At 44.7% G+C, this 20,262-nt stretch overlaps 1 protein-coding gene across 3 annotated transcripts in view; it reads right to left on the bottom strand.

Moving 5' to 3' along the window:
- Nucleotides 1-20,262, bottom strand: part of NKAIN4 (sodium/potassium transporting ATPase interacting 4) — a 52,949-nt gene that overhangs the window by 12,544 nt on the left and 20,143 nt on the right. For 2 of the 3 annotated variants that reach the window (XM_037402956.1, XM_037402955.1), the window contains exons 2-4: nucleotides 14,642-14,779; nucleotides 14,060-14,140; nucleotides 5,228-5,425 (exon numbers count right to left, since the gene is read on the bottom strand). In XM_037402956.1, the coding sequence (XP_037258853.1) occupies nucleotides 5,228-5,425; nucleotides 14,060-14,140; nucleotides 14,642-14,779 (417 nt within the window). Of the gene's footprint in view, nucleotides 1-5,227; nucleotides 5,426-14,059; nucleotides 14,141-14,295; nucleotides 14,453-14,641; nucleotides 14,780-20,262 lie in introns of those variants that run through there. The other variant, XM_037402957.1, reaches the window with a different exon arrangement.

Here is a 20,262-nt window from a genome sequence, read left to right as displayed (position 1 = left end):
CACACAAACCTTATGTGATATCTGTGTCAGGGAACTCCTGGTAGTATTAACAATTAAAATTACTTACACTGCCCAGTTTATGGGCAGAGTGCATGAATGATTATCAGCTAATACAGTTACAGGGAACCTGTTAAACCTCTCAAATCATTCACGGTTCAGAAGCACCAAGCAAGCAGTAAGATTGACTTGGGAAGTTTGTTTTGCACAGAAATTAATGCCTCATAACCCTCAACCATCATTCCTCTCACCCAGCAAGTTTTTGCTTTTATGACTAAGGTGAACTTTTGCATTCAGAAAAACAAACAAACCAATCAAAAGCTAGTGAATTCAGCGAACTTCCCTAAATCTCTAGTTCCAGCTCCACTGGAGTGCAGGGTTTTCTTTTTTATTTCTTGTCTATCCTGGCTTTGTTTGAAAATTACCTGCTTACTGTTGAAAATTTACTTTTTATTGACTTCATAATCCATTCCTTCTTTACATGATTTTCATCAATAAAAATTTGTATGTTTAATGGCACTTCTTAGTCAAAGAAGCTTTGCTAGTCTTTTGACCTGGCCAGAACAGGAGAGTTTCAGTGGCAAGGATGGGAGAGATGCACAATGTAAACATGAATTGCATTTTTATATGGGCTGACTAAAACTGTAATTAAACGTATCACCTCAGGGATTAAATGAACTCCTGGGACTCCCCCTGCCTCACCTTCTGCTTGAATTATGAACGAAATATAGCTACAGGGGAGAAATGCCACTCCTTATTGTCCAGTCCTCTTCACTGGAAGAGTCTGCTAGATTGTGCAATAAGCAGACTCCAAGAGACACCAGTGGTTTCCTTCTAACTGCATCCTTGATTAAGATATGTCAAGCCCCCAAACATCACAAAGTTTTGCAGCAATGAACAGAACAGAAAGCTTCACAAAGGCCAAGAATTTGGAAGTGATTTCACTCTTGCTCAAAGTGCCATCTTGGTTTCTGATTCCAATACAAAAGAAGGTTTTGAGCTCTACTGTCCCAGGGAAATAACAGTAATTCTTAGATCTTTGCAAATCATGTAGGAGAAGTGGAAGAGGAGGGAAACTGTCAGTGATGTAAAATGACACTAAGCTATTGCTTTAATTCCCCAAAGAATGTTCTTGGGCTTTAGCCTCTGCTGGTGTTTCTCTACTTGTTCTGCAAGTGCAGTACGAGCTTCCTCTAGGCTGCAGAAGTATCCAATTAAGCTTTTTATTAGGAACACATGTTGTGGGCAGGTGTGTTTAGTCAGCCTGTCAGACAGCCTGGGAACACACATGCTGCGGAACAAAAGAGGGTGGAGCTGGGATGTCCCAAGCATTCTACAGGCAAATAAATAGAGCAGGAAAAACCAGAAAGAGACAAGTGTGCCCAAAGGGAATGATGAAAATGTAAGTCTGTACATCCCTCTGCCCTTCAGTCATCTGAAGTCAGTTTTTTAATAGTGGGTTGAAAAATGTTCATAAAACAGCAGCATTGAACTAAAGTGCTGGAGCCAGAAAGACTGAATTACAGCAAGATCTTCAGAAAGGGACCAGCTGGCTGGAAGTATGCAAAATGCGTGAAGGATGGGAGGGCAGATTTTAGGAGGTGTTACTGTTGCTTGTGTAAGACCTTAGCTTTAGTCTACATCTGTCCTCATGAAAAGTCTGGGCTCTTCAATTCCTCTCTCAATAGAAAAGCTTGCTATTGTTTTTCCACCACGGAGAATATATGCAGTCTCCTCCTTCAGGGCAGAAGTATTCTAGGTTTCACTTCTAATCAGACCTAATGAAGCATGTATGCTCTCATCAATGCAAAAGGGGGAAAACGAAGAGCGCTCTGCTGCAAGAAAGCCAACAGGCAGCTTGTGAAAGAGCTGTTGTGACCAGATAGCCAGAAAGAGGCAATCAAAATCCTTTGATTCCTTGACCTTCTTTTCTTTGGATGCAATTATGACCACTGAAAATCTAACTTCTGCCAACAGCAAAGCATCTCTTGCGCGTTGCTTCTCACATAACATCTGCTGTCAAGGCTTGCATTGCTGCCTTCCTGGGAACCTTCCAACCTGTCAGTTTGAGTGAAAACAGCAGACAGGCAGGCAACGAGTTCTCTCGGTTGGGCAGACATTTCCAATTTCCATTCCATTCAATGGAGCCTCAGGAAAAGCCTAACCCTCCCCACTCCCAGATCTACCATATGGACAGCCCAGAGCTATGCCAGGTATTTCAGAACCAGAATTCACTTTTCTCCCTGCTGGCTGGCAAGCTGGGGAGACGCAGGATGAATCCGTGCTAAGATAAAAACAAAACAGATTTCTTTTCTTGACAAACTGGTTGCTCTTGCATTTCCCAGTTGGGTTGGTAGGATTAGTTTTGCAGTGACATTTCTATACCATTATAGGCTCTCAGATGTTACAATGAGCATTTTCCTCCAACATGTTCTGTGCTAAAGCACCGAGAAATATTTTCATACTGGGCCCTACAGCTACTCGTATCATGCCTGGTGACTGATATGCCCAAGTTTGATCGCGTTCCAGATTAAAGGAGTTGCTTTGCCTTCAAGGAGTACAGACAAGCTGTGAGCAAAAGCAGACTGAGACCTTATGTATCTTCAAATGTATGCCCAGGAGCAGGATAATATAGTCAGCAGGAGTCAAGATGACAGGCAACACTGTGCTCACCATATGGGTTCAGGTTTGCTTTCCCTCTCCTTTGGCATGCAAGATTGATTTCAGTGAGCCTTACCCCAAGTACACAATATGGTGCACTACAGCTTCTCAATAGTCTCAAGGAACTGGTATTTCTAGAAAAGAACCAAAATGTCCACAGCTGGCTACTGCATCGTTAAAGACTATAGATTTCACACTACCATATCTGGAACAAAAAAAACCCAGAATACACACACACACACCCCGCAACCCACAACTTCTAAAATTCATTAGGCAAAGCAAAAAAAGCTACAGAGAGCACAATTTTGCCTGCCCCTTGCTCTTCTTAACAGGGAATGGACTATTCCTGTCTCAAGTGTGCAGCAGACAAGGAGGAAACTAAGTTGTGTTCCTTGCTGCATCCCCTGAGCCTTCAAGTTCCTAGTCATGTTTTCTGTACTATTGATCTGGTCTCCGTGCCTGTCTGCAGCACGGTACCTGCCAGGCGCTCTGGGAAGGACAGCAGCCCATAATAAAATCTGCCTTAAAAGGAGATAAAGAGAACAGAAAGAGATACTGGCAGGTATCAAAGAGTTTGACCCTCAGAAACTGAAAAGGGAGAGAACTGGCTGACTGTTTTCACACAAGGTCTGAGTGGGAAAGTGAAAAGGCTTGCTTTCTGCCTTACCTCAGCAAAGCAGAGAGGAAAAGCTCTATTTCTCCCACGACATGACAAAATTATGTGAGCATTTCAGAACTGGCCTGAGTTACAGGCCTGGGGCTTCAATACTCTACCCTTATTACAGGAGAAGTAGAAGTTTTGTTCACTCTGCGTAGCTCAGCCCATATGGCTTTCTTGCATGCAAGTATTTCAGCCTCATTTCCAGGGTTTAGGATTCAAAAATCCACTGCAACTTAAATCTCAGGAAGGAGGAGAGAGAAAATATTTACCTAAATCCTATTTTATCTTATAGTTCCTGCCTTTATCTCCCCATCTGGCCCTTTGTGGTGTTTTGCAGATGCACAGAGAATATTGTCATGTGCCTCTGGGAAGAAGCAGAGGAGAAAACGCTCCCAGAGACACAGACTCCTATATATCAGTGCGATCACAGCTCAGGGCCATGTGCCTAAGCTAGTAAGCTGCCATAAAACAAAGGTCTATTCCAAACAAACTCAGGACCATTTGTTGGCTGAACCTGTAGCCTGTGGCCCAGGGGCTCGTGCCCACTCAGGCATTTCGGAAGGATGCTAACAGTGACATACTTCTGCACTTTAAAAGTCTGAGATATTCTGACTTCAAAGTTTGCCAGTTGCTTCACTAAACTCAGGAACAGCACCAGCTCAGCAGCAGCAATCCTGTTCCAGCTAAAGCCCTTTATAAAAGACAACAGGGTCTATTTTTCTGGACATATAGGTTTGTCTTTCTCATACACATGCATCGAAACAACTCTCAAGACAGTTTAATGCAGATCATTTTCCCTGAAGGAGAACTAACCAAATATTAACAGCCAGCACACACGCCAGGGAGTCCAGCCAACTCGGCAAACAGGAGCTTCTCTGTCTGCCTCTTTTTTCTGACATGGCAAGAGCAGGGCCTGAGTCTTCCCCCCCCTGCAGTTCACTGGGTCACGCAGATCATCCCAGCTAATAGGAAATGCAGAATCAAGACAGTGGAAAGTTGTCTCAAAACCGTGCAGAGAAGTAATTGGCACTCCAGAACCTTGGAATTTCTGTATTTGTTATCCTTTAAAATCTAATAAGGGCAAGTTACCTTCTTTTTTAAGCCAAAACTGAATGCTGAAATGTGAACATTTCACCAGTCCACGTCCGTTTGTACCTAAAGCCATTAACCACATAGCAACAAACCAAAGCAGATTAGAAAGATGCAGGCTGCTAACTCTAATGCAGCTACAAAATGCGAGAATGCCAATGAAGTAAGGAGGACAATGGACATTTTGTTTCAGTTAATTTCACAGACAAGTGAGAAACAATTAATCAACAGTGAACATTAAGGGCATTGAATTACTGCAGAGTACTTTAAAAAGCCAGTGGAAGACTCCAGTGAGGAAAGAGTTGATGAAAACATACAGTGCATATATCTCAAGTGTCAGCAGAAAGAAAATATGCTGCTTTCTGCTTCCTTAAAGCTTCTTTTATTTTCTGGATATAAGAATCTTCTCCCTTTAATTTCTTCACAACAAATGTGCACATATGTGCTCCAGCACCCATCACGAAGTCATGTATATTAAGAGAAATCCTCCTTCAGAAGGGTCTCTGTCCTTGTCAAAACATGGATTTCTACACCCCAACAGGGACGCAGAATGATTTGTTATTGTACAGTTGCACATGATGCATTACCTCAGGCAAAAGTTTGCTGGTATTCATTTCCAATTCTTTCAAGCAATATTGTTCATAAGAGAGAACAGGAGAGCAAACAAACAAAAAAACAGTCACAGAGGCTTTTGCAATCAGATGATACAAACTGGGGTGGGAAACAGAGGCCAGCCTCTGTGCCTGAAAAAAACTAAACCCAAAACCCAGCATCTCCTCAAGAATCACTACCCTGTGGTGCTCTCAGCAACGCACTTACTGCGATCAGGATCTGGAAGGAGCTGTGCATGACCTCGATGTACCGATACTCCAGAGCACAGCCTATCACAGAGATGTAGGAATGGCTGTCCAGCCCCTTGATGCCAGACATCGAAGCCTCCTTCCTTACACAGCCAGGACCATTTTCACTCCACCACGATTGGTGCCGGGAGATGTTGAACGTCAAGAGTTCACTGTCCTAAAGAGAAAAGTTGCAAAGAAAATTCCATTTACTGTAATGTTGGACATGCTGTCAGATAGAGATCACATTAAGTAATGGAAAACCTAAAGTCTGACATCCCCACCCTCAAAAAATGGTAGTGCAGATCAAAACATGTTGGCTTTATATTCCTTATCCTTATTAAAAAGTATTTCACAGGCAGGCTTCTGTGGTGGGAACCACTTCTGAGGCAGTTTTGCAGGATTGCAACAAACCTATTGCACCATCGTGTAGTATATTTTGGAAGTAGGTCTGGGCAGCTTTTAAATTAGAAATACAGTTTCTAGGCTGCAGACCCAAGAACACTCTGCTAGAAGGGTCTTCTCTGGGTGCAGGAACCACAAGTTTTGGGCTTGGGAGGATTAACCTTGCAAAACTAGAAGAAAAAGGTAAACAAGGCAGCACTTAGCATCCTGTCACAGCATCACGTGCTATGGGTGTGCTCTTTCCAGCGCAGGCATCAACACATAGAACTGAAAAACATGAACCTCATAACCCCAAAGTGAGTTTCAAAACCCAACAGATCTTTCTCTGTTCCTAGCTTTTAAGACATTGAACAAATTCCTGTACCATTTCTGTCTGATTTCCTTCCACACTCTTCACACATGGTGCTTCCACATCTTCTGTTGACCTTAGTGACATACTATCAGCCTCAGGTCAGATCACCCAGCTGAGCTGACCTCACAGTGATGATTGCAGCTTCTTGCAAGCACTTCCCAGCAATTCCTTATCATCTGTACCCCAAGATGCGCTTTTTGTTTTGCTTTTCTCATCTTTGCTAGTTCAATAATTTAAACCATGCTGTTGTCAGGGTTACATAGTGAAATGCCACACAAGTAGTGCAGGAGTTTGGTATGCAACCAGGTGCTCATTTAAAAATGACAACACTTTTCTCACACTTGAGAAAAGTGTGGTAGTCATTGGTGTACCTGGGAGAGCTTTGGGATTCTGAGCTTACAGGACATGGCAGAGCCCTCCCTGCAGACAGTAAAAGACAATCTCAGAACTGGCTAAATAGATCAGCTGTGTCACTTCACGGGTGAGTGCTAAGTGCTGGACACTTTGATGCAGGATCAACGACCGCTTTTGACCACAAAACAAGGGGAGGGGTTAGAAATTTTCTTCAGAAGACTACAAAATTCTCAGGCAGAGAATCTACGTGTTTCTACACAGTAGAAATGGGTACTGGATATACACACCCCACCTAACCACTACTAAAAGTTGTAGCACCTATCCTTTTACTACTTCACACTGCTCATGCCAGAGTCCTACACGGTCCCTGTAGGAAAGAAGCGGCTCCCAGAACAGCAGCAGTCAGAGCTTGGGGTATTCACACTTCCTCACATGGGGAACCTCACGTGGCAGCTCCTTTGCCTCAGTTCCTTGTGGAGTCAAGAGGGAAAAAGAGATTCAGAGAAACTAATCCAGGCTCCTGCTCTGAATTACCCTCCGGAGAGAGACTTGTCTCCGCAGCCAATGTGGGGAGCCTAGCCAGGCAGCCCTGCAGATATACTTTTCTGTGTCCAGGTTTGTATCCAGGGGCAAACTTGAGTTACAAGGGCAGAAAGTTTGGATGCCAGCCAGATAACCTGTGAGTAGAAACCAACTGTCACGCTAGGCACGTTGTGTAGGTACCCTCCGCTCCACCACAGATATTCAAAAAGAGTTTGCAGAGCTGTTATTAAAATATGCTGCAGGAAGCACATGTTAAGAAATGTGGACAATTAAGTGAGAAGACAGCTGCCAAACTCTTGACATAATCACCACAACAGATGGGATGTGTTTTACAGTAGATGGAGGAGGGCATAGAGATGAAGTGTGGCACAAGCAGAGAGGCAGCCTGAATACCAAAGACAATAGGGAAAACTCTATTAACAGTTGGGAGTTTAAAGGGAGTTGTCTGCCTTTTAAAAGCAATGGGGAATAATCATTAGATTGGCAGCTCCAGGATAATGCACACAGTGCAAGGTGCTATGCTATCTTCATTTCTAGAGCTAGGTTTCTCTTCCAGCTTCTGAGGTTTTTGGCAGAAGAGCCCTTGGCTTGCTCCCTCTGCTGGGCATTGCTCTTCAGTGGTCCACAGACATCTCGCATATCCACCAAATTGCATCTTTTCTGCAAAGCTTTTCTTTCTCTCGAAGTTTGCATGTTCTGACACACACGGGTCTTTCCAAAGCTTTTCCTCCTGGCAACATCCAGCCCTCCAAGCTGCTGTGCTCTTCTCCCTCTCACAAGCCACTCACTACTTTGGTTAGGGAAGGAAAAAAAATCATTATTTTTTTTTTTTAAAAAGACTCAATTCTTGTTTCTTTGCCTGGGGCTTCCCCCAATTAGCACAGAAACAAAGCTGTTCCACAGGGCACCACAGGATCTACTCTTAACCTCAGCCCCCAGGGCTTCCCTCTCCCAGCTCACAGATGGTGCCTTCCCAAACCTTCTGCCTCACTGATGCAAAGAGCCCCTTCGGTGCCTTCTCGGCTCCGTAGAGGCGTCTATGTGTGTTTGGCAAAGTAAGAAACAGACTGCTTTCCTTCTTGAAGCTCCTTTATGGAATTGGCTCTGGCTTAACTTTGCTGCAGAAGCTGAACTTGCTTGTGAATTAAGCCTGAAAAAGCAGAACAAGTGCTGGGCTGGAGGTGGGCAGGTGGAGGAACAGTAGGTCCTAACCAGCACTCACTGCTTTTTGCCTACAATCACACTCCAGCTCTGTGCAACAACAACACAAAAAATTATACTTCAGTCAAGAACAGATTGGAAAAACTGAGCACATTTGGATTCTGAAAGCACCACGATGACTCACAGACGAGCCATCCATCTCTCAGATGTAAAATGAATACTGATTGCACACAGGGATTGTGGATGCCCTCGCATTCACAGAGACACCTTTCTGAACGAGCATCTGCCTAGAGCGTTGCAGGGCACAAGGGCAGCATGAATGGAAGGGTCTCAATGTGCCAAGCAATGCCATTCCTTTGCTTGTTTCCCCAGCTGCACGTCCTCACTGGATACCTGTGCTGGTGGGGCACAATAAAAGAGCATTGAAGAAAATCACTTATTTGACCTCCAGTTACTCAGTGCTTGCTGGGAGACTGGGAAAACAATCCCAGGATGTCTCCTGCAGTTTGCCAGCTTCATTTGCAAGGAGGTGGTCAAAAAGAAATGAAACTACAAAATGGGAACAGCACACTGAAATAAAGAGAAAAGAACCAGCTGCAAGAAAGTTGAGGGAACAGCTGTTTCCCAAAACCTTTCTGCAAGACATTTGAAGTCTAAACACACTGAAATACTCCCAAACGTGGTAAGCAGGTTGGAAGATGTTAATCAGTCCCAGAAGTGAGCAAGCCCTGCTGTAAGGGGAGAAGGATGTGTGTGTAACTGCACTCCCCCTTGTTTCTTGACAGGCTGTGATGTGAAGGGCTATTGCTTCCTCTTTAACCTTCAGTCTGAAATATGAGCAAAGAGTGATATGAGGTCCTTTACAGGAGCATGTTGAAGGCCAGCCAAAAAAAAAAAAAAAAATACCGCATATTGCTCTGAACTGTTGTAGCATCTGGTTGCCATCCATTTGCCATCCATGTGAGAAGGAGGACAACAGCACTAAAACTGTAGTACCTACATTTTACAGAGTCTATTTTCCACTCCCAGCCTCTCCCCACTGTGTCCCACAGGAAAACTCACACCTATCTCTGACACCCACAGAGCCAGCTGCATTCCTTTTCTAAAATAGTTTTCTGAAATTATTTTCTATGGGACACTATCAAAGATTATTTTATTTGTTGTTGTTAACAGCTTCTGAACCACCTCTCTCTGACTTCCCTTAATTATCAGGCAAGCCAGCACTACGATGTTTCTGGAACAAATTGAACCCTGTATGGGAGCCCTCAGAGCTTGACAGCAGAGACATTTTAAATCTTTTCAGTTGGAAACATTTCTTACCAGAATATGAAATACCATGTTTATTTTTTAGTCATGTTTGCTGAATAGCTCTATCACCCTGAGACAACAGAGAAGCACTTTCATTGTCTCTCAGCAGGCTTGTTGACAGTGCCACAGCATTTAAAGTCCAAATCTCAGGCTTCCAGTTTCCAAATTTATATGGAGTTGAGGGACAGTTGTAATTACACATGCATTTATTCATCATAGTATTTTCTCCAGGTACAAAGTCATCCCAAGATGCTGTCCAGATTCTCTGGAATACAAATAGCCCCCCGTCTGACTAATAAGAGCTGCTTCCATTTCAAGAGGAGATTCTGACCACCACCACAGCTTTGGATTCAGATCAAAGCACTGGGTAGGCAAGAGGGAATATAAAGGAAAGGTAAAAAAAAAATATAAAAATTCACCATTCCAAGATGAGTAATTCCAGAGGGAGAAGACAAAGGGATACATTGAAATACACAACACCAGTTCCTCAGACCTCTCTGAACACTTCTTAAGTACATGGTGAAGAGTCAGTCAGCATGGCAGCTGGACAGACAGATGCTCATATGTCTTAACAGCAGGATTTTAATAATTAACTCAGACTGGGGGCTTGCAGAAGGGACTGTGTTTCACACTCGAGTAGACAGGGAGAAGCTTAACATGTTATTTCAAGCACAGCCTAGAAACTTCAGAGATAGCTCCCAACAATTCTCCTAACCAAATGGCCAGATGGACAAGAAAAGAGGGAGATGGAACAGGAACAGACCAGAGGAGGATGAAGAGCAATCTGGAAGTTCGGCTGTGAGCCCCACCACAGAGCAGTGGTACAACATTTTCAGAGGCTGCATTTCCTCCAGATGCTGCAAGTGTGCTCGGAAGTATGAACAGAGTAAGTTAGCGCTGCAGTGCTGCCAAAAGCCACTCAGAAACACATCACCATTTCACTGCCATGCTGAAAAGCAACCCTTCAAATCCAGATTGCTGTATCTCTTGCCTGCTCATTGCCAAAGCGCTTGCAGGAAAGCTGGCACAGGCTACATCTTAGGGAGGCCCTTGCAGCAACAAGGGAAGTGCTTGCTTAGACACTTAGGCTGATCCATTTGTGTCTGGGCACCTAAGGAAGTTCTGCTGTGCCATATTTCACACTTTTATTCCTACTAGGAAAAGATTGAAAGATAAAAGAAAAAACACCTGTCAGAAAGAAAGATAGAAATCAGGTCAGTTTAGCTCTTCCAAGAAGTAGAGACTAGATTCACAGAGCAGGAAGGAACATTATCCTTTTCAATAAAAATAACTCAGGGTAGTTACAATAATAAGTTACATATTACAATAATAAGTAGTTTAACTACCCTGAGCAGGGCTAACCAGAGCGGCTATTCTCAGGGTTTCCATGGCCAGGGGAGAGGAAGCACAGCTGGAGGAACCTGGAGGATAAAGAAGCACTTCGGGAAATGCTTTGAAAGACAGGAGGAAAGAGAGGGTGAGAAGTGATGGGCAGACGACCCAACAGAGGAAAGAGGCAGTGGAGAAGTGATTGCTTGGTAAAGGAAAGCAAACAGCTAGCCCCCAAACTGCAGGTCAACAACCACACACCTACCAGCCTATATAAACTGCCGTCAGTAGAATAACGGAGATATAGTCTCTTAACCCCTTTGCCCAGTTGTTTATTGACTGACATGGGACCTTACCTCAACAACCCCACGGCCTTGGTGCCCCTGGTTTCTGTTTATTAGATCAGTCAGGCACCCAAAGCAAGGGGGGGCACAAGAATAAGTGTCCCTGCTCACCTCAGCCCTGTAATGCTCAGCACTTTTTTGCTCACATCCTATACTCCCTCACCACTGTGCAATCAGATCTAGGCACCAGAGCACAAAGAAGTATTTGCAGTAAGCGCACATAACTTTTTCCTCATTTTTTTTTTTTCAGTTCTCCAGGCTCTTCCTAAACTTGTTACAGCAGAAACACTTGAATCCTTTCTCACCCCACCTGAATTATCACCAGTCTCAGTTGCACTGGGCTGTCGTTACCAGCCACCAAGTTAAACTCCATTCTTTCTAGATCACTGCTCTTTCTGCATTTTGTCATTATAAATTATCTAGCTGCTGACAAAGACCTCCCTGGCAGGCTGCCCTTGTCAGGAATATGGAGGGGTAAGCGCAGGGCTGGCAGGAATGGTACTCCCCACAGGCTCACCAGGAATCACAAAGGAAACAGCAGGTGAAGACCTTCCTCAGAGCTACCAACATCTCAGGGACTTGCACAGGAGCAGAGCCCTGTCCAAAACACTCCCCAGCATATTCGTGCTTAGTCCAGCAGTTAATGACTTGGTGTTTACCTGACCAGCTCCATCAGCCTCATGCCACCAAAGCTCTTCCTCTAATACAATCTACCTGCTTCCCGCCAGGCTAATTACAAGCTTGGACTTTGACTTCTTATTAGTAGCTAAGGGACAGCTTCCTCCCAAAGCCCCCTGGTGCACAGAGGTACCCACCCTGCTGCTGCTGCACTGCTGCCATGAACACCCTGGCTGAGACTGCCCTGCCCTTGTCCCCTCCAAGGGCTTGCCCAGCACTTGCTTATCCAAGGCCAGGTGTCCTTCTAGGGTCTGATCCTGACCCCGAGATCAAGAAGACTCAGCAGATGTCAGCTGGCTTTGGGTCAGGTTTCTAGAGATGCAGCAGGAGAGCGATGCTACTGAGTCCAGCCTGCAAAGCAGCACACTGTCCTACGGAAACCTTAACTCCTATTTCAAATGTATCTTTTGTTCTCGTGTGGAAGTGAGGTTTTGTTTTGTCATTACAGAGACCCAAATAACCTCAGTTAAAGGGGACAAGGAGGAAAGAAAGCAGCATCATGAGTTTCTTACAAGATAGCCTTAAGTGAAAGTAACTCATTAAGAACAGAGGCAAGGCTGAAGCATTTTACTGCCAAAACAGCACAAATACTCTGTTGTTTTTGCCAGTTACCACCAAACTAACAGCATGAATTTCTTATTGCAGCTCTAGAGGAAAAGTTGACTGAGTGGATAACTTCTTACTGCAGCCCAATTCTATAAAAAAAAAAAATAATCAATGTCCCCAATCACAAGTGTCATCCCATAGGCTAAATAAAGGTTCTCTGTGGCTGGCTTTGCTAAAGTGAGCCCCAGCACAGGGCAAGGTTATGAAATGAAGCTCCTCTGAAGCAGGGAAAGTTTGCCACATTGTTTGAATTGCAGAACAGCAACCCAACAGCAGGTTGGGATTAGTAAACACAAGTAATCAGCTGGCTGGAAGCAAACACTGGCTGTCACAGAAGCCCCCAGAGCAGTTTATCAAACCAATATTTCCTCTGCAGAAGGGAATATTTAAGTAGTTACATAAAATTCTTTTTTAATTGGTCATAACCAACACCAAGATCATCTCAGGCTGAGCTTTTAGACCATGAGTAATCATTGGTTTGGGCAAGAACTTTCTCAAACTTTCTGTGGATAGTTGAGAGGGGAAATGGAGATTGAGGAATTAGGAAGTTACATTTTCTTATCTGCAAAGGATTTATGCTGTCACTCATGACTTGCTGTAGGCCTGAAAAAACCCCATAGTGCAGTTCCAATTATGACTGCAACTTAAGATGTATGACCTGGGAATTCAGGCCAGATGTAGAGTTCTCCAAAATGAACCTGTATCCTATAATTGCTCTGAGTCTGCTAAGCTACAGCAACACTTAGTAATACATTGCTTAAAGCTCAGGCTTAATTTAGGGCCTGTCTCTCATTTTTATTGTTTCTGACTCACCCCTCATTAAGCAGGCGGCAATACTTAGCTTATCTAGGCTTCAAAGGGCTTCACACCTTAACTCACAACACCCCTGGCCAACAGCCATGAATAACTACCACTGTATTTAAAAAGGAAGAATTAAGACAGGGAAGCCACATCACCCCTGAGGTTGCATCCAGAGGGGATGCACTAGCCTCCCCAGCATCCCTCTGGTTTTTTTCTCTGTTCAGGAGAGAAAAGCCTCTCTCAAAAGCTGCAACGGGAAGTATTTCATCTGGTGTGGCAACAACCAGGTACCTGTCCCTGCTGCCGAAGGGCACTAGGTCTTCAGCAGGACTGGGAGGCAAAATGTCCAGAGCTGATCAGGTGCAGAGTTACAGCAAAGCCCATGGTCCAGGTCAGCCCAGCCAGACTGGGCTCCTGCTGCAGCTCTTCCTTGGGACAGGCTGGCAGAGAGCACACTCAAGGCTGCACGAGGCCCTTTCCCTCCAAGTCACACCCCTTCTTCCCAAGGTGCCATCAGATCATAAGAGGATCAAGCATCTGTAATATAATCAGCTCATAGCCTTCCCCAGCCCCCTCTGCATCACGGCTGGGAATTAGCCCTCGCACCCATCTCCCCTCAGGACAGCTCTGCTGCCAGCCTTGCTCTCACCTTTAAAAAGCAAATACACGCTGCGAGGGAAGGGCTTACTCCAGCCACCACCTGCACTGACCAGCAAAGGGCTCCAGAAATCACCACCAGCTTCTCATTTCTACCATACAACAAGCCGCAGTCCCCCAGCCCCTAGGAAGGCAGCCTGCTCCACAAGCAAGAGGGCAGGACCCGCTCCCAGGCAGCCTCCACCACCCACCCTGACCCCCCTCCCTTCTCACAGCCAGGCTCCATCCCCTTTGATACAAAGCCTGAGCACCCACCTATAAAGCTCATACCCACCTTTGAGAGCCCTCCCACTTCTAAGTAAAAGCAGATGATGAAGATGTTCCAGGTGACCCAAACTGCAGTCCAGATGGCATACTAGAAGGGAATAGGAGGGAGAGAAGCCATAAACATTAGGAAGTCACTAGAATTAGTTTATATATATGTGATCCAGCTGGGGGCAGTTAAATGCCCTGAGTCAGCACTGCAATCCCTTTCCTCTGTTTGTTTCCCATGTGCACATGATTTCTTACTTTATTAGAGACACAGGGGCAGAAGTTTGGAGGGAGTGGAAGAGCTTCTGTCATGCATTTGTCCAGGATCTAGCTCTCCGTCTCTGTTGTGCCGTGTCTCAGTGTTACCTTGGTACCAGTAATAATTATCTGAAATCTTCCAAGTTTGGCGTAAGTATGGTGAAAGTGCAGCACGCTGAACAATGTGTTCCTAAACACAGCCAGGCACCTCCTGCTAAAACTGTTTGCAGTGCTCGTGCCTGATTTCCCAAGGGCTTTACTCCGTTCCTCATCACGTGCCATATCCCACCGGAGCAAAGGCTGCGAAAGGCTTTGAATGGCTCTGAATGAAACGGCTCTTACTTACCACCACTATGTAGCGAGGTCGATATTGAATAGTGCCAAACAGGCCAAGGATAACGATGATGATGTGGAGGAAGTTGGCTAGGATGGGGGCCCACTGGTATCCCAGGAAATCGAACACTTGCCTCTCTAATGCAGCAAGCTGGAAGGGAGAAGGAAAAGGAGAGTTATAGCTCCTGGACTTGTGACACTTATTCTCAAGGTTTTGGCATGGTCCCTGAGCAAATCACTGCAGCAGCTGAAGATGTTACTCCATTCCCAAAGCAATTTACTGCCTATGAACCAGGTCAGTAGGACAAAACATGTCTACATGCCCCCGCTTCCACCCTGTACTCATTTCATTTCCTCCAATGGCTAAGCTAACACAGACCAGTGAGCTCCAGTGCCTGTGGAGGCAATTCCTCTGTTCTGTGCACTTTGCAATGGGGAGGTGGCCCAGGCAGAGGTGAGCAGTGGGATGGTAACATCTTAAATGGCTGCAGCAGGACTTTCAAGAGCTCATTTGTCAGAGCCTTCAGCATCACTTCATCATTTGTGACACCTCTCATGTTTCTGCTCTCCAGTACACATCAATCAAAGTATCAGAGAGGAGGAAATGCTCTCCTCCACCTTCGCCCCACAAAAAATGCTGCCAGCCAGTAAAGAAATTCTGCAAACATCAGTTTTCCAGGAGGACAGTCTGTGCTCCTCTCCAGCACTAATAACATGGTTCAAGGCTAGTACTATGTTCTAGAAATAAAACTCCATTACTGTTGAAGTGCTGGGTCTGATTTTTAAATCATATTTGCATAAAGATGTGCTTTTCCTCTGTAGCCATCGTCTGGGTATCGGGCAATAACTGGTGACCTGGATCTGAACTGCTGTGCTACGCATGCAGCTGAAAGAGCACAATAAATGTGCAATTGCGTGCTAGCCTTTACGTCCTCCCAGCCTTTAGATGCTATGTCTGTAGGAGAAACAGTGAGTGGAGGGGTCAAAGCCATTCCTGCAGGGTTTTCCCCAGTGCCCAGCCTTACGCAGAGAGATCTTTGTCTTCGCTAACACAGTGCAGCCAGCCTCCCGCCACTGACCAGCAGCTTTGCTAGTGCTAAGGCACAGCTGGAGATTTCCCCATCAGGTTAAGATTTTAAAGTGGTTTAATTATCATAATAGTACACTGGGATTGCATTATGACATTTCATATTTATTTTCACCTAAATAAATCATTACAATTTACCATCAATAGCCAATATTAATCTAAGTACTATTTAAGACATTAACCATGGGTTATCCTAGTCCGCTGTGTATAATCAGCCATGTGACATCTTTTCCTGGCTTGGCTTTTAAATGGCAGCTGGGGACCAAGCACTGGAGCTTCTGTAATGACATAAAGCGTTGCAGGATGTGAGTGGTTGCAGGTCCCAGTCAAGCTGTAAGATCACAGAGGCCACATCTATGAAATGACCATTATTCCTCCTCCTCCCTGGGTCAGCGGGGAAATAACCTTCACATCTCTCTTGGGCTAGAAAGGTATTGCAATTCTTGACATTACCTTGGAAGTGCAACAGAAATCTGTATTTCAAAGAATTCTATAGCAGCCCTGGTTAAGGGAGATCAATCAGGGTGGTGGTAAGCAGCTTTCCCTCTCTGACATCTCTCTTCATGGGCAAAGGAGGGGCAGAGAGAGTGGGGAGGGAACGGAGGTAGTCACCAAATCTCTCTCTTCTGCAAAAGTCTTCCCTTTGAAGCCACACACACTGCCATGTTCTGATCCATTTGAACCACCTGGAAGGTGCTGTGGGATGTGCTGTGTGGCCACGCTCCGGGCTGGAACAGGGCCAGTGCTGCTCGTTTCCCATCCAGCCTGCTCTTCCCCCGAGCACAGCCGAGTTTCTGTATCTCATCAGAAACAGCAGTAATAGGTTAAACACATAATCTTTTAGGAGGGGATTAACGAACATACCTTAATGATATTTGGAAATTTTGAAACCTGACTGGCTGGCAGTGGGTCACTTGACTGTGACCGCTTCATCCAATCAGGCATTTAATTGGCTTTGTGCGTTACATTAACGCGGGAGTATGTGCCGCAAGAGCCAGCGCCGTGGTGCAGTAATTAGCCAAGGGGACACAATGGGAGTGTGTTCTGCGGAGATAATGCCCTGCTCGGCTTCGCCTCTTGCCTTCAGGCCCTGGAAAGGGGGATAAAGACAGATCCCATGCCTGATGCCATGAGCTATCCCACTCCGGAATCAGGGCATCCATGTCTGGAAAAGTGTTTTCTCCTCACAAATGAACATTGACCATTAGGGCTGTATAAAAAGGGAAAAGTTTGTCCTTCCACAGCTTTGTGATGTTTCCTGACTTGTTTGGACCAGAGAAGACCTTGGTCTGTGAAGTGAGAGGTACCCAACTGTCCTGGAGATGGACCTGCCAACCTGCACCGACTTCAGAAGGGACACAGCTCCTAGAGAGGTCTCCAGTCTCCGGCCACACTGTATTTTTCCCCATCATCCCAGAAGTTAGCTTCATGTCATATTTCCCTCTTACTTAGTGTAACTGCTCTTGTCTCTAGGTTGTTTCTGTCCTTATTTAGGTCCCTTTTCCACTTCCTCTGCATTTTTAAAATGTTTTTGTGTCCTGGGGAGCTGCAGGCGTGACTCAGCTGGTACGGAGATCGGCTGTGCCTGTGTGCTGGGTCAGCTAAGGAGAGCTGGGTCTGTGTGCCTTTGTGTGATGTGCAAGCTCAGGCAAGCTGTTTCCTCTTTTATAAAAATAAAAACAATTTTCTGTAAGATGCGTGTTGATGACAAGCACAAATGCTACTGATGAAACTCTTAAGACTGTATTACTGACACACAGGTAGCGAGTCTGTGCTGCAATCCAGCTGTCAGACGTGCAGCCTGAAGTTACCCTGGGCTTGCCCCTGTTTCCCCAGGAACCTAGCATAATTACGGAAATATTTGCTGAAAGCAAATAGATAAACAACCATTTCACTCATTACACTGTGTGCAAAGCTTACCCATTGAACGCTGCTGAGATTTGCAGGTAAACAGGGCTGATGTTTGTGCTAAGCTGGTCTTGATTTGGGGTTGCAGATGTGCAGAATGCTGGGCAGCCTGCAGTCCTGGGTCCTTCAGTTTGGCTTGGAAATGGCAAGGTCAGCGTTTGCCCCTGCCTACGGGTACAGATATATCTGCAGCCTTGTGCTGAACCTCTCCTGGACCCTCTTGTTGAGCAGGGGAAATGCCATCTTTCTCTGCTGCTGCCAAGTTTCTACAGAGTAATATCCTGGCTGTAGCGGTTTTTATGATGATTCACACTATTCCATTGAGAAAGCCTATTATATTCTAGAGAGATTGGTTGTAAAGAGAAATTTCACAGATTGTGGCACAGGTTTCAACCCATTCAAAGCTGACAGGGCCTTTCCATCAGGGAGGACAAATTTTTCTTCTTTATGACTATTCTTATTAAAACTAGGATTCCTTCTGCTCCTTTTTCTTCTCTAGCTCATAGAACATTTTTACCTTTCATTTTTAAAATTAAATGATTTGTTGCGGTACTAAAATCAGAGTAGTTGTGGCAGACTTCTCTCTCCGCATTTCTGCTGATCTGAGTGAAACTGGAATAGCAAATAACTGTGCGAAGCAGTTGTTAGCCAGGCAAACAAAACAAGCCAAAGCTCTCTGTTGGGCCATCGTTCATTTATACAGCCAGGAAAGATAAGAAAGGCAAAGAAGATGTTCTGCAGTTTACAGAGTCCTATCGCATAGCTCACACACAGTGAGCAAAGAAAGGCTTTGTAAGCCAGCAGGACAGGACATGCTCAAGGTCTTTACACCGTTAAAACTTTGCCAGAGAGGGAAGCTCTACCTGAGCTGCAGGGCAGCGTTGCCTGATGGACCCCGTTGCAGAATAGGAAAATGTTCTTAGAAAACATCTCAAAATGCAAAACAGTTTCTTGCTGGGGGGTTCAAACTATTCCAGCTGCATTTCCAATGGCTCTGGCAAGACAGTGTCACTGGCAGATGTCGATGCCAGCAGGACACACTGAGCTGATTCAACATGGGCTGGGGGGTGCTTGTTTGAATCCTGGTCCCTTAAATCTTTTCTATCCCCTCATCTTTGTCTTCTGTTGCTCCTGTCATGCTGATAAGCTGGAAAGTTCAACCTGTTCCCCTTGTGCCTCCAAACTGCTAAGGAAGAAAGGATTCTGGTGAACAAGTCAGTTAGTTACCTGTAATTCTTTAACTCCCTGTCCTTTATTTCCCACTATTAAGACCATGTTATCAGCTAGATTTGCTTTTCTTAGTTTATTAAGCTTTTAAAGCCTTTAATCTTATTTGGTTTGGATCTGTGTCTTTCACTGCATTTCTGAAATCAGTTGGGACACAAAATAACAAATTACTTTCAAGATGTTGACATGACTCGTACAGATGCAGGAAAGATGCTTGGAAAGCCCAGTAATAGGTACAGACGTGCCAAGAGGATGTCCTGCCTATACACACACATGTCCATCTGTGTCTGTTCCTGCAAGTAAACCTGCTTTCACACTTTCCAAGTTCATCTTCAATAAGAGATTTCTTTTAAAAATTAAATATTAGAAATAAATTTACAAGCACTCAATAAAAGGAACAAATGGGAAAAGCTGATCCTACTGCTATGGGCCAGCCAGGACTTAAGGGAGATACTCCTGCAAAAAAAGAAGAAAAAACGTTCCACCCAGAAACCTAGACAATTTTCCACTTGGATTATAATAAAGCAACTTGGAAAATCTTTTGCTGCTCCTTTTCTTTCACCGCTGTAAGGACACAGCCTCACAATCTGCTCTGACTCTTGCAGTGCCCTTGTTCCGTGGCGTACACAGCCACCTTGAACCCCTGTGTGCATATCTATAGCTTCCACACGGACAAAAATTGCAACTTAAACCCCTGTATTTACTTTCTCTCTAGCCTGAACTGAGAAAGAGCCTCAGCTGCAGCCTCGGTCACCGCCGTGCTCCCGTGATGTTCAGGGCTGCCTGGCTGATTCCCGACGCCTTGATTCAGCATTTGATTTCCTGCCAACTGGCTTTGCTTTTTAAGAAGATGCTCTTTGTTTGTCTACTGTGCAAACACCATCGGAGCAGCCAAGACTTTCACTGAAAAAGGTCACGGGTCTTTTCTTGCGGAAAAACTTGCATTGATTTCCTGAGGTATTTTGTTCATGCAATGGTTGATGTCAGGGCAAAGTCACAGCGCTGCTATCCCTATGAGTCATCCTATAAGGAAGAAAATTTAAGTCCAGCTAGCTGAAACAGCAGGAAGAAATTAAAAAGTCTCAAATGTAGCATTTAAAAAATATATCTATTTAGGTTTTGAATACACGTATTTTTATATAACAGTTTGAGTTTATTTTGTTTTTTTTATAAAACAGTTTGAGTTTGGCAATATTAAACATCAGTCTGCTTTGTTTATTATTATTATTGTATTGGTATTATTGGTATTATTATGTAATATTATATTATAATACATAGTCTTTCTATGCAATTGCTTTGTGCTTGTAAATGGTGAAACAGTGCTAGATCTAAAGAATCCTAAACACAAGCTGCAGTTTGGTGAAACTATCAGCAGTGAGCAGAAAATTCCTGTCGTGCCAGTGCCTATTCAA

The sequence above is a fragment of the Falco rusticolus genome, chromosome 10 (genome assembly GCF_015220075.1).
Source record: "Falco rusticolus isolate bFalRus1 chromosome 10, bFalRus1.pri, whole genome shotgun sequence".
Lineage (NCBI taxonomy): Eukaryota > Metazoa > Chordata > Aves > Falconiformes > Falconidae > Falco > Falco rusticolus.
Note: the sequence above shows the minus strand (reverse complement) of the source record. Positions and strands in the feature narration are given on the sequence as shown.